At 40.9% G+C, this 16,632-nt stretch overlaps 1 protein-coding gene across 3 annotated transcripts; it reads left to right on the top strand.

Annotated features, from left to right (window-relative positions):
* Positions 1-3,917: 3,917 nt before the first annotated feature.
* Positions 3,918-11,716, top strand: LOC129822722 (leucine zipper transcription factor-like protein 1). 3 transcript variants are annotated; one of them, XR_008754519.1, is made up of 10 exons: positions 3,918-4,129; positions 5,094-5,218; positions 5,390-5,584; positions 6,678-6,735; positions 7,000-7,071; positions 7,186-7,251; positions 7,985-8,062; positions 8,518-8,694; positions 10,297-10,414; positions 10,557-11,716. XR_008754519.1 is itself a non-coding variant. In XM_055881059.1 (10 exons), exons 1-10 carry the CDS (start codon positions 4,127-4,129, stop codon positions 10,573-10,575), a joined length of 879 nt encoding a protein of 292 aa, XP_055737034.1. In that variant the 5' UTR covers positions 3,920-4,126; the 3' UTR covers positions 10,576-11,716. The 3 variants fall into 3 exon arrangements, 2 of the variants coding, with proteins under 2 accessions (XP_055737034.1, XP_055737033.1); XM_055881059.1 differs by having other exon boundaries at positions 3,920-4,129; positions 8,536-8,694; positions 10,311-10,414; XM_055881058.1 differs by having other exon boundaries at positions 3,920-4,129; positions 10,311-10,414.
* The last annotated feature ends 4,916 nt before the right edge of the window (positions 11,717-16,632 follow it).

The raw sequence follows: 16,632 nt of genomic DNA, 5'->3' as shown, positions 1-16,632 counted from the left end.
TCCGTTCGGTCTCCAAGGAGCCCCGCCCTGATAATGACTGATGAACAGAGTGCTTCGATCCCACCAGCAGTACGCAGCGGCCTATCTGGATGATATCATTGTCAAGTTGTCTAGGTGTTATAATTATTTCAGCTCTGCCCAAACTTGAAAACGGCTTGCTCAACCCGTGAAGGATGCAAAGGGACAACTCAATTCCTTTCCAGTGTTTTATTATGGTTTTGATGCCATTTGTTGAATATGTTGAAACAGTTGATTTGTTGAATAGAGTAGTTGAATGACAGAGGAATAAGGAATAGGAATAGCAATAGGTTGATAACCTTAAACAGAGAATAAACATGCATTATTTTACACTAAACAATGCATGACACAGCAACAAAGCATGGCTTTGAATAAAGTAAACGTTTAAACAATTTAATCTAGCACTTCTAGCAATTACTTCTGCAGTCAGAAAATATCCACAACAAAAGTCAACACTCCTACCAGAGTTAAACATGTAAATTGTGCTAAGCACTGGATGCAACATAATAAATAATTCCAAACATTACATACCAGTTGCGTCTTTAGGGTTGAACAATGAGCTGTGTATGTGTTGAGGACCAAACATTTTATACCCATGCTTATCTGCCAGGTGCGCATGTAAAAGTAGTCCCTCCAGAAATCCTGGCTCAATTTTTTAGTTCCACCCGTGTTTTTGGGTTATCTGCCCTCTTGAGGCCTGGAGGTCTTTAAAGGAAGAGCTGCCATTGTGCTCATGTTTTGAGTGTTCTGTTTTGACGCAACAATCATCATCCACAGCCAAGGTTGGGAAGAGCACTTGACGCCCCTCCAGGCGGTGCTGGACGCGCTCAGACATGCCGGCTTGACCGCAAACCCCAAGAAATGCAAACTAGGGTTCGAGGAGGTGGAGTACCTGGGGTATTTGATCGGACGGGGGAACGTCAAGCCCCAGGAGAGGAAGGTTCACGCAGTACGTGACTGGCCCATTCCACGCACCATGACACAGGTCAAGTCCTTCCTGGGACTGGCAGGATACTATAGCCGGTTTATCCCCAACTTTGTGGCTATAGCTTCCCCCCTCACTGATCTAACCAGGGCCCGCCTCCCGAAAACAGTGAAATGAATGGACGAGACTGAAGCAGCGTTCAGCCGTCTGAAGGAAACGCTGTGCTCCCATCCGATTCTTGTAACGCCTGATTTCCAGGTGCCGATGGTGGTCCAGACGGATGTATGCGATACGGGATTAGGGGCCGTTCTGTCCCAGATACACGATGGGGAGGAGCACCCCATCATGTACATCAGGCTCCAGACGTGACGTTGGGCATTCAGGCCAAAGAGTTCAATCTTTGTTTCATCAGACCAGAGAATCTTGTTTTTCATGGTCTGAGATACCTTTAGGTGCCTTTTGGCAAACTCCAAGCGGGCTGTCATGTGCCTTTTACTGAGGAGTGGCTTCTGTCTGGCCACGCTACCACAAAGGCCTGATTGGTGAAGACCTGCAGAGATGGTTGTACTTCTGGAAGATTCTCACAGAGGAACTCTGGAGCTCTGTCAGAGTGACCATCGGGTTCTTTGTCACCTGCCTTATCAAGACCCTTCTCCCCTGATAGCTCAGTACGGCCGGACGACCAGCTCTAGGAAGAGTCTTGGTGGTTCCAAACTTTTTCCATTTAAGAATGATGGAGGCCACTGTGTTCTTGGGGACTTTCAATGCTGCAGAAATGTTTTGGTACCCTTCCCCAGATCTGTGTCTCTACACAATCCTGTCTCGGCGCTATATGGACATTTCCTTCGACCTCATGGCTGGGTTTTTTCTCTACATGCACTGTCAACTGTGGGACCTTATATAGACAGGTGTGTGCCTTTCCAAATCATGTCCAATAAATTGAATTTATCACAGGTGGACTCCAATGAAGTTGTAAAAACATCTCAAGGATGATCACTGGAAACAGGATGCACCTGAGCTCAATGTCGAGTCTTATAGCAAAGGGTCTGAATATTTATGTAAAGAAGATATTTATGTTTTTCTTTTTATAAATTTGCAAACATTTATAAAAACTGTTTTCGCTTTTTCATTATATATTGTGTGTAGATTGACGAGGAAAACAATTAATGAATACTTTTTAGAATATGGCTGTAACGTAACAAAATGTGGAAAAAGTGAAGTGGTCTGAATACTTTCCGAATGTACTGTATAGCCCCTCAAGTAATTTAATAGAATGCATAGAACTAGAAATGTTAACCCAACAAGGAACTTGTTCAATGGCTGAAATTTTTTTTCTATTGATTAATTTATTAATTTTTTTAATTATTCAAAATACAGATCAACAATTTACATTCTTACATCATACAAAACAGAACGCAGGTATTAACGAGAAAATACTGGAACAAACAAAAATAAATAAAAAAATTAACAATTCTAGTACAATTGTAATCACTCTGAAAAAATCTTCTTGTGATGATTTAGGAAAATGTTATTCTTATTATTCACTGGGGTTAATGTTTTAATAAAATAGATCAATTCAAAAAAATGTAAAGTGTAATTTTGGTATAGAATTTTGGAATTTTTGTTTGTGTATGAAGTATTTGGCAACAAGAATTTAAAAAAAAATCACAATAATTTCAGTGGTCTTGTTATCATTGCAATTGTAACGTATTATATCTTTCATGTCAAAAACATAGGTAGTGTTCATAATGGTAAATAAGTATTTTGCAAGGTTTCCCCAAAATGCATACATAAATTTACATTCAAGGAACAAGTGAGACAGATTCTCACCTTCTTTTTCACAGAAAATGTAGATATCATCAATAGCCACAAATTTGGATATCATTGAATTACATGGATATATCTTATGTAAAATATTGAAGTGCACTTCCTTATCCATGCATTTTTCCAGACAATGTCAGGAATAAGCATGTTCCAGAAAAACGTTCCTCTCGGTGTAAGTTGGTTTTGTGAATGAAGAATTTGTCTTATAATATTTATTACAACAAGATTTCTCAAGTAAGCCCACACCTTCCAATCTGAGTTCTGGATAAACTTTGTTATCATTCCCAAAATTAAGAGGACTTTTCATAAGTGTAGTTAGACCACTGGGAACGGCTTTGATCACAGAAATAAACTCTCTGAAAGGTATTGGAAAGTCTTTCAATGTTATAAATTGTTCATATGAGAATATTACCCTTGTTGTTGAAAACATCAAGAACAAAGTCAATATTCCTCTCGTGCCAGCTGGGGTAGAACAATGACTTATTCCTTACAGTTATGTCTGAATTATTCCACAAAAGAACTTGATTTGGGGAAAAATTCTGCAGGAAACATATTTTCCAGGCCATTAAAGCTTGTTGGTGAAACCGAGCCAATTTAGCAGGTAATCTTTCAGGAATATAATTACATTTCAGTAAAAATGTAAGACCTCCCAATTTATTAAACACATTATTTGGAATGAAATACCATATTGAATCAGTCTTGATCAAACATATTTTCAACCAGTTTATCTTGAAAGTGTTATTTATGTCAACAAAATCCAACACTTCTAGACCGCCTTCAGCTCTTTTGTTAGAAAGGACTGACTTTTTTAGTTTGTGAGACCTATTTTTCCAAATGAAGTCAAGAAAGCTCTTATTGATCTCTTTACAAGTAGCAGGATTTACACATAACGACAATGAGGGGTACACAAAACGAGACAGTCCCTCTGCCTTGGACAGAAGTACTCTCCCAAGTATAGAAAGATCTCTTTGTAGCCAATTATTGAATATATTTGAGGTTTTCTTAATTTTAGGACAGAAATTCAAATGTTGTCTGACATTGTTTTTTTGACAGATGTATTCCTAAATATTTAACACAGTCCTTTACAGGAATATTTTCTATTTCTTTATCATCAGAGTCAAATAAACATAAGATTTCACATTTAGTGTTCTATGGTTGAACGTGCTCCATGGTTACCAACGCAATGACGCTTTTCCGTATCCAAGACATCTCTAGAGCTGAAGAGGCGAGCTAGCTGATATTTTTTCAGATATCACCATCAATAAACATAGCTAGTTTAAAGCGTAGTGTAACTGCTCGTTTGTCTAGCCAGTTAACATAATACTTAGCAGTAAAAGAGTAGGGTGTTTGGCGTCAACAATGGTGAGTAACATTAGCAAGCTTTAGCCCAGCTAACGTTAGCTAGTTAGCTTATGTAGCCAGCAACATGATATGGCCAGCTTGCTGGTGTGGATTTAGCAAGGGATCAAATCAAATTGTATTCATCACATGCGCCGAATACAACGGTTGTAATGTTAGACTTAGCCGTGAAATTCTTGCTTACGAGCCCTTCCCAACGATGCAGAGTTAAAAAATAATAATACAAAGAAAAATAGTAGCTAACACAAAAGGAATACAATACCCAAGAATTGAGCTATATACCACGAGTACCAATACCAAATCAATGTGCAGGGGTATGAGGTATTTGAGGTAGATATGTACATGAGTCATGTCACGAAGGCAGGGTAAAGTGACTAACGATGTTAACGTTAGGCATCAGGATACAGTAGCCCTGACTCGAGTAAAATAAAGAACAGAGTAGTAGTAGCAGCAGCAGGATTATGCTTTGTCACGTCTGGTGCGCGAACAATCTCTGTAATCGATGCGGTCGACTGCACGGATAGTTAGCTTGCTGACGTTAGTTTAGTGAGTGAGTAGCGAAATTGTAAACATTAGCTAGCTAGCCAAGTGACTGCTACTAGGCTAGCCCTCTAGAACATACTATAACGTTTCCATGACGACACAGAGCTGCCTGCTGATTAGCTAGGGTTTCCACTAATTGCCACAGTCAAAATTGACTATATCGTAAAAATGCATGAAAACTAAAATGAGCTATTTGGTCTTAATTTAAGGTTAGCAGCGTGGTTAAGAATGGGGTTAGGTTTAATCCAACTTGAAGAGAAATTGTTCGATATTGTGCTTGAAACAGTAACTTAACCTGCTAGCTAAACAACTAACTATGATTAATGAAGAGGGCCACAACCACAGATCCGTCTTCTAGTTTATGTTACTTAGCTGTGAATTGACATCCAACCCTGTCCCTCTTTCTCCTTCTCTCTCCTTGAAGGCTGAGTTTGGTTTCAATGAACACCATCAGAATGAGGCCATCAACTACATGCGCTTTGCACGCTCCAAGAGGATCATCAGACTCAAGACCATTGACTCCTGCTTCGAGGACCTTAAAGACAGCAGGTGTTGTATCACACTATTTTTATGTTTTTTTTTATCACAGCTAGACAACAATGCTTGTCGGAGGAATGCAAGTCTGTCTTTTTAGGACAGCTTTGAAGGGTATTTGTGTATCTCCAAAGAAGAAGTTCCCCCACAGGGAAAAATAGTTATTCTATTTATATTCTATTATAGGCTAGTGGAGGAGACATTCACAGTGGACGAGGTGCGGGACATGCTGGACGGGCTGCAGCTGGTTGTGCGAGGGGAGGTCGAGACAGAGCTCATCAACACGGCCCACACCAACGTGCTGCTGCTTCGGCAGCTCTTCTCCCAGGCTGAAAAGTTCTACCTCCGTCTGCAGACTGACATATCGGAGCTGGAGAACAGGTGGGTTGTGGGGAGGGGTGGGATGGCGCGGAGGTGGACTGTGGGGATGGGGGGGGGGGCTTCAAGGACAGACTGACTCCCATTTTGCGGCTCAGTTGGTAGAGCATGGTGCTTGCAACGCCAGGGTTGTGGGTTCGATTCCCACGGGGGACCAGTACAAAAATGTATGCACTCCTAACTGTAATTTGCTCTGGATAAGAGCGTCTGCTTAGTGACTAAAATGTAAAATAGTAGGTAGTACTGAGAATTAGGGAGTGTATGTGAAGGTATATTTCAGTTTAACATTGGAAACTAGCTGGTGGCTCAATGAATCTCAATAGCGCACATCCTAAATCTAAACTCGGACTGAAGGCTATTGAAGCAATTACGCAATGGGTTAATAGCAGATAATGGTTTCTCACACTTCACTACCCTTTTCCCCCAACAATACAATGAAATGGGAGGGTGAGGCTAAGGACCCTTCCCTCACACTCACTGCCTCACTCTGAGGATGGATCTGAACTTGTTACTGGGGCACAGGAACATGCCACTTTGAAATGTATAAAATGGCTCTGTGATGTGGAGTACATTTCCAGGCCGAGGGACTGTGTTAATGGGTCTTTTAGAGAGAGGGGGTGGGAAGCCATTCCTTTTACAGTCCCAACTTTTTGATGTTGAAAAACTGACAGGCCATCAGCAATGTAGAATGGTAGAATGGAGACAGTGATTACATGGCAAATGGTATTAGAGAGACCATTTTCGTACTTTACGAACAAGACTTTGATTTGCCTCTCTGGATATTGTGAGGTCGTTGTGAGATTGGGACATGAGTGTGAGGGAATGAGAGATATTGGTTTATTAAAAATGTTCTAGCAATTTGGGTCTTTGTTTGTATTTGACATCTAACATCTGCTGAATGGAGAATATTAACAGCTGTGTTTAAACTACATTTGACCTTTATTACACTCAATGAAACTCACTTTATGGTATCAAACATTCTGTCATTACTCTGGTTCGTTGATGAGCTATAAATGTTCCTAAAAGTGTAAAATGTTCAAATTTTTCGTCCATCTCTCTTTTTCTCATCCCCTTTGCTCTTGTTCATTTTCTACAGAGAGTTGTTAGAGCAAGTGGCTGAGTTTGAGAATACTGAGTTTAAAACCCCAAATAAGGTGAGTGCCCAACCACTTTGAACTATTTCCCCTTTATAAAATAAGAAGTGTGCATATATTACATGTTTAGGGTTAAGGCTGAAATGTTGCACTTTCATGAAATACACAGCACTTGAATCGTATCACAATTGGAAATGGCCGACCTTTTTAAGTGAATGTTTTAAGTCCAAGTTATCAAGGTAATGGACAGCTGACAACATATATTGATGCCATTTATTGATGGGAGAGTATGTGCTCACGTACATGCCTTACTTCCTTACCCAGACTAACCAAGAAATTAGCAAGCCCAAGTTAGCACCGCTGAATGAAGGTGGGGTATCTGAACTTCTCAACAAGGTACGGTACTCAAACCTCATCTGGTAGTACAGATGTATATTGTAAGAGCACCAGCTCAGCAGCTATATCACCAGCCATCTCATCAACTGTTTCTTCACTTTGGTTTTTCATCAGGAGATATCAAGGCTACAAGAGGAAAATAATAAGCTCAAAGGCAGGCTCCGGACTTTGGAAACCCAGGTACCTCACACATCTGATTCCGTAAAGTGTGTTTCTGATTGACATGTTCTTACTTAGTTATGATGTTGATTATCAATGGTGTGGTACTGTAGATTTGGACATCATTTTGTCAAGTTCTGTACCTGATCACATCCATGATCATGATTAGTTTATAATGGCACGACAATATTCACTTGAATGACTCCTGATTTCCTAGTAGCCACAGAACAATCATGGGCTGCTTGTCTGCTAGAATGGAATGGATGGCCGAACTGCCTGGTTGGTTATTTGGGTAGCTATTTCCTCAGAGAGGGGTTTGGAAGTTGCTCTTTTTCATTTTGAAGTGCATTTTGAAGTCGTCATTAATGTACATAAGTTTAAAAAATCTGAATAGTCTGGAATACGTGTGTGTGTGTATTGCTGCGTATTGAGGGTTAACATATTCAGGATTTCCATTAAAATGTTGGCGGTGTCATACTCCTAAAATAAAGAAATGAAAGACATTGTACTGTAGCAAGCTAGCTATCTGGCTAGAATAGCCTGCTATGTTACTAAGTAAGTAAGTTATGTTATAGTACTCTAGCTATTGTTGCATTCCAGAGCAGAGCATCCAGAGTGAATTTACGAACACTTAAATGCACTCTACTTATTGGAACTTTTAACTATTGTAACCTACACCTGACCTTGCTAATTGAATGATCGTATCACTTATATGTTGGTATCACTTATATGCAGTATACTGATTGTTTTTCAGGCCATGGGTGCGTTGGATGAGAAGACCAGGGCGGAGAGGGCTCTCAAAGACTTGCAGAAGGTCAAGGGGGAACAGCAAGTACTGTAGCACCATAAGGGCCATGGGTTCAAGGTCATGGGTTAACAATATAACAAACAAACCTGGTTCAAAAGACCATAGAATGACAACTGCACTTGATTTTTCAGTAGTATTTCCTGTTTACTTCCTGGTTTTTGTGCATTGTATAATTGTTTTCCTTTTAGTGAAATTGTCCACATGCTGGACTTGTGTTTATGATGTGTTGAAGCTTTTGTCCTGCTTTTTTTCTGAACGATTACTATTATTTAATTTGCTTTCATGGAAATCAACTGGTATGTATCAATCTGTCACTATGCTTTGTGTGTTGAATATATGTCAATCTGAGTGTGCATCCTAAATGGCACCCGATTCCCATAGGGCTCTGGTCAAAAGTACTGCACTGTATAGGGAAAAGGGGGCCATTTGGAACGCACATCAAAGTTCACCCACTGACATGCCTTGTCTCTCTCCCCAAGATGACCACCCGTTCTCAGGAGATCACTAGTCTGGAGGACACGGTGGCAGCACTGCAGGAAGACTACCAGAAGTCCCTGAGTGTCAACGCTGCCTCCCAAAGAGACCTGCAGGACAACCTGGTGTCTGCCAAACATGACCTGCTCAGGGTACAGGAACAACTGTCCCTGGCAGAGAAGGTACGTGCTTGGCCCGTACCCTATACTGGTACCTACCTGATGCCTTTCACATAAATCATGCATTGATTTCAACCAATAGACAATTGTGTGAACTTCAGTCTCAAAATACAGTGTTTTCGGAAAGTATTCAGACCGCTTGACTTTTTCCACATTTATTACGTTACAACCTTATTCTCAAATTGATTAAATATTTATTTTCCTCATCAATCTACACACACTACCCCATAATGACAGTGAAAACAGGTTTTTAGAAATGTTTGCAAATTAAAATAAAAAAAACAGAAATACCTTTATTTACATAAGTATTCACACCCTTTGCTATGAGACTCAAAATTGAGCTCAGGTGCTCTGTTTCCATTGAAAGGCACACACCTGTCTATATAAAGTCCCACAGATGGCAGTACATCTTAGAGCAAAAACCAAGCCATGAGGTCAAAGGAATTGTCCGTAGAACTCCAAGACAGGATTGTGTCGAGGCACAGATCTGGAGAAGGGTACCAAAACATTTCTGCAGCATTGAAGGTTCCCAAGAACACAGTGGCCTCCATCATTCTTAAATGGAGAACCACCAAGACTCTTCCTAGAGCTGGCTTCCTGGCCAAACTGAGCAATCGGGGGAGAAGGGAGCTCCAGAGTTCCTCTGTGGAGATGGGAGTACCTTCCAGAAGGACAACCATTTCTGCAGCACTCCACCAATCAGGCCTTTGTGGTGGAGTGGCCAAATGGAAGCCACTCCTCAGTAAAAGGCACATGACAGCCCGCTTGGAGTTTGCCAAAAGGCACCTAAAGACTCTCAGACCATAAGAAACCATAAGATTCTCTGGTCTGATGAAACCAAGATTGAAACCAAGATGGAACTCTTTGACCTGTCTGGAAGAAACCTGGCACCATCCCTACGGCGAAGCATGTTGGTGGCATCATGCTGTGGGGATGTTTTTCAGGGACTGGGAGACTAGTCAGGATCGAGGGAAAGATGAACGGAGCAAAGTACAGAGAGATCCTTGATAACCTGCTCCAGAGTGCTCAGGACCTCAGACTGGGGCGAAGGTTCACCTTCCAACAGAACAACGACCCTAAGCAGACAACTAAAACAACGCAGGAGTGGCTTTGAGACAAGTCTGTATGTCCTTGAGTGGCCCAGCCAGAGCCCGGACTTGAACCAGATCAAACATCTCTGGAGAAACCTGAAAATAGCTGTGCAGTGACGCTCCCCATCCAACCTGACAGATCTTGAGAGGATCTGCAGAGAAGAATGGGAGAAACTCTCCAAATTCAAGTGCCAAGAAGACTCGAGGCTGTAATCCCTGCCAAAGGTGCTTCAACAAAGTACTGAGTAAAGGGTCTGAATTCTTATGGAAATGTTTTTTATTTTTAATACATTTGCAATAATTTCTAAAAACCTGTTTTTGCTTTGTCATTATGGGGTATTGTGTGTAAATTAGTGAGGAGGAAAAACAATTTAATCCATTTTAGAATAAGGCTGTAACATAAACAAAAAGTTAAAGGATCTGAATACTTTCCTAATGCACTGCATCTGAAGTTATCATTTGAGCTATGGACCCAATTGTATATCTGCCATTTTGAGGTTATCATGCAATCCAGTTTTGTGTGTGTAGGAGCTGGACCGGAAGTTCCAACAGACTTCTGCCTACCGCAACATGAAGGAGATCCTCACCAAGAAAAATGAGCAGATCAAGGACATCAGGAAACGGCTTTCAAAGTGAGTCGGTTGATTATTATACAAATTTGTTATGTATGATATATAGACTGGTTAATTGAGATTCTTCTCCTGAAAGATGATTATGTTTGCAGTTCCTGTCTAACAACCTTCTCTGCTAACAGTTCCAATGTATCAATTCTAGATACGAGTCTGATGAATGAACCCTTTGCATCACACAACAAGACACAAAATGGAGGTTAAAATACACGACGAGGGTAGAAATGGCCCAAAACCTGGGACTGTCACTCTGGAGAAGGTTTTTGCCCATTTATCATTTATTCTACCCCACTGCAGGAGGAGGTGCTTTGAACAAAAAATGTAATTGAGAATATCACCTGTAGTTCAAAACCTTTCAGAAGAATCGTATCATCTCGCTGATCCAGCAGATTTTGTAGTCATTGGCTTTAGGAGATGATTGCGGGGTATTAAGGGTTGGGGGCTAATCGACAGAGCCTCCTATGGTCAGTCTCACTGGGAGAAGAACCTTGAATGTCTCTGTCCCTCTGCTACTCCGCGCTGTCCCATATCTAGGAGCTGGAGCTTTGTGTGTTTAGTAGTAGGTTTTCCTCATTGCACTATGCAAGTACTTTCACGTCCTTGACTTGCTGTCTAAAAAAGGAGGCCTTCTGAATAGGAGAGATATGCTTGAAGCTTTGGTGCTGTCTATATCTGATGGTGATGGGTACATTTTCCCATGACACCAATATAAACTATTGTGTCTCCTCGACTGTATAATCTTTTTCACCTATTTCTATGTAGCTGGGGTATCATGCAACATCTGTTTATATGTATTCAGCCGGCGGAATTCGGAGCTCCAAGTTTTAATGATAGTGAATAGTCATGGCTAATGGTACATATTATGAATCGCAGCATAGCATAACATTCCAAAATATCTTGAGGGGAAGGTTTTGAGGGAAACGTTTACATACAGTAGTATGATTTGACATGTTTTCTTATTTTTCTTACAATTTTTATCCTGTTTAGCATATAAATAATGCTTGGAAAGATCAGAGGTTGGACCTAAGCAAATGTATAAATACGTCTCTACACATATAGAATATTTTTATGGGAACAGTGAACTTTTTTGTCCTTAACCCTGATAATAGCCTGGTATCAAGGCATATATTGTAATCCGTCTGGTACCAGGCCAGAGGCAAATGTGTGTAATATGACAAAAATTCTATGTTGCTGTCTTTGACGTAATGCTCTTGTAGAGTACGATACACGACCACCTATGTCATATTAGACGTGTATGTGTGATATGTTTGAATTGTTGTGCGGTAATAAAAGCTGTTACCAAAATGTCAGCTTCTTTCACATTTGTTCAAAGTGCACCCTGGGACAGAATATAAAAGATGTGGGCCTGCAAGCAGCTATCTAAAGTTAATCCTCACACTACAATGAATGGGATGGGCCTGGATATGGGTGGTGGCAGTGCTGCCTTCTCTATGGGCCGCAGCAGGGGGCTGGGAACGTGTGTAGCTCTGGCTGCAGCAGTAGCTTCTGCGGGGCCCATGCTGGCTCGGGTCCGATCATGGGCTGCAGAGAAACACACCCTCTCTAGGCTTAACAAGAGCTTATCAGGCTACATGGCGCAGATATGACCAACAAGCCCAATTGGAGCCACCACGGCTGAGTACGAGACCCAGGTGATGGAGTACCGCGGTTAACACGGTTAAACTGAAGATCGGGCTGGACGGCATCCGGGGAACCCATGAGATTTAGGCCAGGGTAAGAGACTAACTGCATCTCATCTCTCTGCGAGAAGTGCATGATTGCTTCCCAAATGGTACCCTATTCCCTATATAGTACCCTACTTTGAACAAGGCTGGAAGCATGAAGAGGGTACTGCAGAATCTATGCTTATAAATATCAGATTTTGTTATCAGCTCTCATTCAGCCGTGTTTATCTCCATATCAAATTATTTCTTGATACCTGTACTATGATTTTTTTTCAATTAAAATGGCGTCTTAGCTAAGAGCAATTTCTCATCAACAATTTTGCTAGGACTGTCTAGGAGTGGTCTGAGTGGGGAGGGCAAACCTGAAAACTGGCTGTTATTGGCAGAGATGTTTGGAACTCCCTTTCTTATTGGTCTATTAACTAATTTACCTCATGGTGATGTCACCAGGCAGGCCAAAACTCCATCCCAACAAAACAGGCTGAAATTTCAGGTGGTCTTTTCAAACAGCTCTTACACTAAAAGAGCGTTATCATTTAAAAAATATATATATATAAAACAGTAAAAAAAAAAAAGTGTTTTACTGCATTGGCCCTGAATTTTCTGTTCAATGGGACAACAATACCCGATACAATACACTATAACTATCCATTGTGTAGGGTGTTGACATACGTGGAGGTTGGTGTGAAGAGCTATAGGAGGACTGAGTTATTGTATTGGCTGGAATGGAGTAAATGGAACGGTATCATACACATCAAAGATATGGAAACCACATGTTTGACTCCGTTCCAATTATTACATTCCAGCCATTACAATGACCCCCGTCCTCCTATAGCTCCTCCCACCAGCCTCCACTGGTTGACATGGCCCACGAGATGCCAAACACTCAAGCCTTAAAGGACAACTGCACTTCCTGATTTGGCCTTGTTTTAGATGTGGTTCATTAAGAAATGTTAGCTGCTATGATTGAATTCAAACTTGAGTTGGTTTCAGGTGTGGTTTGATGTGGGTGTCTCATGTATGTGTTGGCAGGTGGGATAAATTTGCCAAATTATTTAGTCAATTAGCTTCACGCCTCATGCCCACCAGAGGCATCAAACTCTGCGTTCCGGTGGAAGTCATTCATTGTCAATGGCGCAACTCTTATGTTGGGGAATGCCGCACTAGACAGCGATGTGTTCTGTGTACTGCATATGTTCAACTCGTTCGTTGCTTTAACGTGCGGTGGTACAAATGGAAGTACCCACACATATTCCAACTAGCTAGCTTTTATCTAGTTGAAAAGTGAAACATGTAAGTACGGAAAAGACATCCATCAAAAAGTATATGCATCTGATGGACATAAGGCATCAGCTGGCTGGCTGCATACCAAATAATAGCCAATCAGAGTTGAGTTTAACTGGGTAAGCTGTGAATGGTCCTGGTGCATAAGGACAAAAAAAGTGTCAATGGAAGCCAGTTTTTGGATTTGGCTTCACACCAATCACATCAAAAGCAACATGTCGTTGACAGAAAACCTAAATGGTTGCATCTCGTTGTGTCATCCTCTGATGGCTATCTAGCTAAAATGGGCCCTTTCTTAAATGATCCATGGATGGAGATAGGGATTTGGACATGTGGTTTTACTTAATTCTCCGTACTGGCCAATGAGTATAACGGTGATTCTGATTCAACCATAAATGCATACATTGTGCCTCCTGAGAGGATGGAAGTTCAATATGTAGCTAGAAGCATGTCCTGTACCGAATGACCGAGTCATAGACTGTTTGTCAACATGAAAGAGAGGAGGATGGCATTGGCATTTCTCTACAAGTAGGGCGAGTCAACATGTTTTTTCCACACACACACACACACACACACACACACACACACACACACACACACACACACACACACACACACACACACACACACACACACACACACACACACACACACACACACACACACACACACACAGCGAGAGAGAGAAATCAGAACAATGGACAGCCACATCATATTTAGCTTACGTTTACTCGACTAAATAGTTTTTGGTATCTTTTAGTTGTCACTGTATTAGACATAGGTGATTTGATAATGTTGAAATGGTGCTGGAATAGTGGATGCAGCTCCTGTTATCTTTGTGACTTGCGGTAACTCTCTGTGGTTCTAAATCGTTCGTTGTTTAAGTAGTCCGAAAATGCCGGAAACATTAACTTGCTTGACCATGCTGTAGGTCATGTAACTGTTTGTTACATGCTATATGCTTTGTGGACTTCACCGGACAGAGGTTGCTCTCTGGTTTTATGATGAAACAAAGGTGTGGTTGTTGTCTTGGCGTTAGGGCTATATATCACGGTGGCAAGACGTATGAACCGAACTGGGCAATTATCACAACACAGGTTATAGTATGGCTTTTTGTTTCTGGCTTGGCTTCCACAGGGATTTTACCCATGTACCACTACTGCTGGGGGGTGATTTTACAGGAGCTTTTCAGGCAAACTCGGGATCTCGTCCACGGACACGTACATCGCTTCTGCCCTCAACAAGATAACCTACTACAAAATCAAGGCAGAGCTCAATCAAACTCGAAATGACATACAATAATTATTTCTAAACGATTTCTTAACGATGTGAATGATATGATATTTGGTACCATAGAGTGACTTTCGAAGCCACTGGAATTGTTTGCTGTGAAATACACGCTCTGTCCACTGGGGGTCAGTAAATATATTCCTGGGCCCGTAGCCGCGAAGCATCTGAGTAGGAGTGCTGATGTAGGATCTGTCCATATAATCTGATTCATTCTAGTCTAAATGCTAAAACTGATCATAGCTCAGTACTCCTACTCTGAGATGCTTTGTGGATACGGGTGCTGGCTACAGGTTTAGCACCATAGTCAAACTATCTTGACAGGAAGATGAGACATTTTTGGGCACCAGAGCATTATTCAGCCTTTGAAATCTGAGTAATGAAACTATGGTTACCAAATTTTGAAAAGCAGACCAGGATGACTAGTTACTGAATGAGGATGAATTGCACTTTCTTTTTATAGAAAATAAATACAACTAAGGGATTCTTGGAAGACAGGACAATCTCTCCTTTTTCCCATATTTTTTTAAATATTAACAACATTTGAAATATACACTGAGTACACCAAACATTAAGAGCACCTGCTCTCTACATGACAGACCAGGTGAAAGCTATGATCCCTTATTGATGTCACTTGTTAAATCCACTTTATCAAATCAAATTGTATTTGTCACATGCGCCGAGTACAACAGGTGAAACGCTTACTTACAAGCCCTTAACCAACAATGCAGTTTTGATGAAAATGCAAATATATATATATATATCATATTTTTTTTAAGCATTTAAACAATTGAGACATGGATTGTGTATGTCTGCCATTTAGAGGGTGAATGGGCATTACAAAAGATTTGTGCCTTTGAACAGGGTATGGTAGTTCTGGTTTGTGTCAAGAACTGCAACGCTGCTGGGTTCCTGTGGAATGCTTTCGACACCTTGTAGTTTCCAGAGTTTCCAATTTGACATGTTTTTCTAGATTCAGAACGTAAAACAACATTTAGAAAGCAAACATCCCTTGGATCTAACACAGCAAATATGTCAATATGTTGCAGAACAGTGATTACATTTTTTTTCACAATATGGACAAAAAGATTAAGGGGGTTAGCCATCAGTGACAGAGTTGACAAGCCAGTGCCGGAGTTAACAGCAAATACTAAAAACAGACATACTTTTGCCTCTAAAAATACAAGTTCAATACAAACATTTAGTAAAATATAGAAAATTATTATTTTGAAAATCCCAAATAAAAATAAAACCATTCCAGCAGTTCTTTCAGCACTCTGACAGAGTTGACGATACACAAAAATCTGACAGAGTTGATGTTTTTACGGCGTTTAATTTTTTTGAATTGTCTTTTTCATTCAAGTGATACACAAAGTAACAATTTGTTTTTCCTCAGTTGCTATGACTCTAAAATCGAATAAAAATAGACGGTAACCAAATTAATCAATTAACCAAAATGAATATCCTATCAGGCAGATGGAGTTGACCGTTTATGGTTGTGACAAAGGTGATTTCAATATTGTTTGATTTAAATCTATCAAAAGTAGAGAGCTTTCCAGACCATGAGTGGTCTGGAAATTTTCTATAAAAAAAATCTAAAAATCCCCCCCCCCCCCCCAAAAATGGTCTTGTTGCACTACATGTAATGAAGACATGAAGAAGGGTTCCTTATGGTGTAATCAAACCATGTACGTAAGTCAGACAGTGATTCTATGACAGTTTCGGGATGTAGCTGGCAAGCTGATGAGTATCAACGTGGGAAATAAATCCGTGCTAACAGTCACACAGGAAGTGGTGCTATTGTGTGTCAGCGTGCCAAACTCCCTTGCCGCTGAGGGCACAAACAGCGACTTTCTAGGAAACACTGGAGCAACTGTCTGCTTATACACACATCACAGAGATTCACAGCAGCTTCCTGGCCAATTTAAAGACCGGGGACTAGGGGGGTTTACCAAGGGACTTTTC

Source organism: Salvelinus fontinalis, chromosome 25 (genome assembly GCF_029448725.1).
Source record: "Salvelinus fontinalis isolate EN_2023a chromosome 25, ASM2944872v1, whole genome shotgun sequence".
Classification (NCBI taxonomy): Eukaryota; Metazoa; Chordata; class Actinopteri; order Salmoniformes; family Salmonidae; genus Salvelinus; species Salvelinus fontinalis.
The sequence above is the reverse complement of the archived record's forward strand: the minus strand, read 5'-3'. Positions and strand labels throughout refer to the sequence as shown.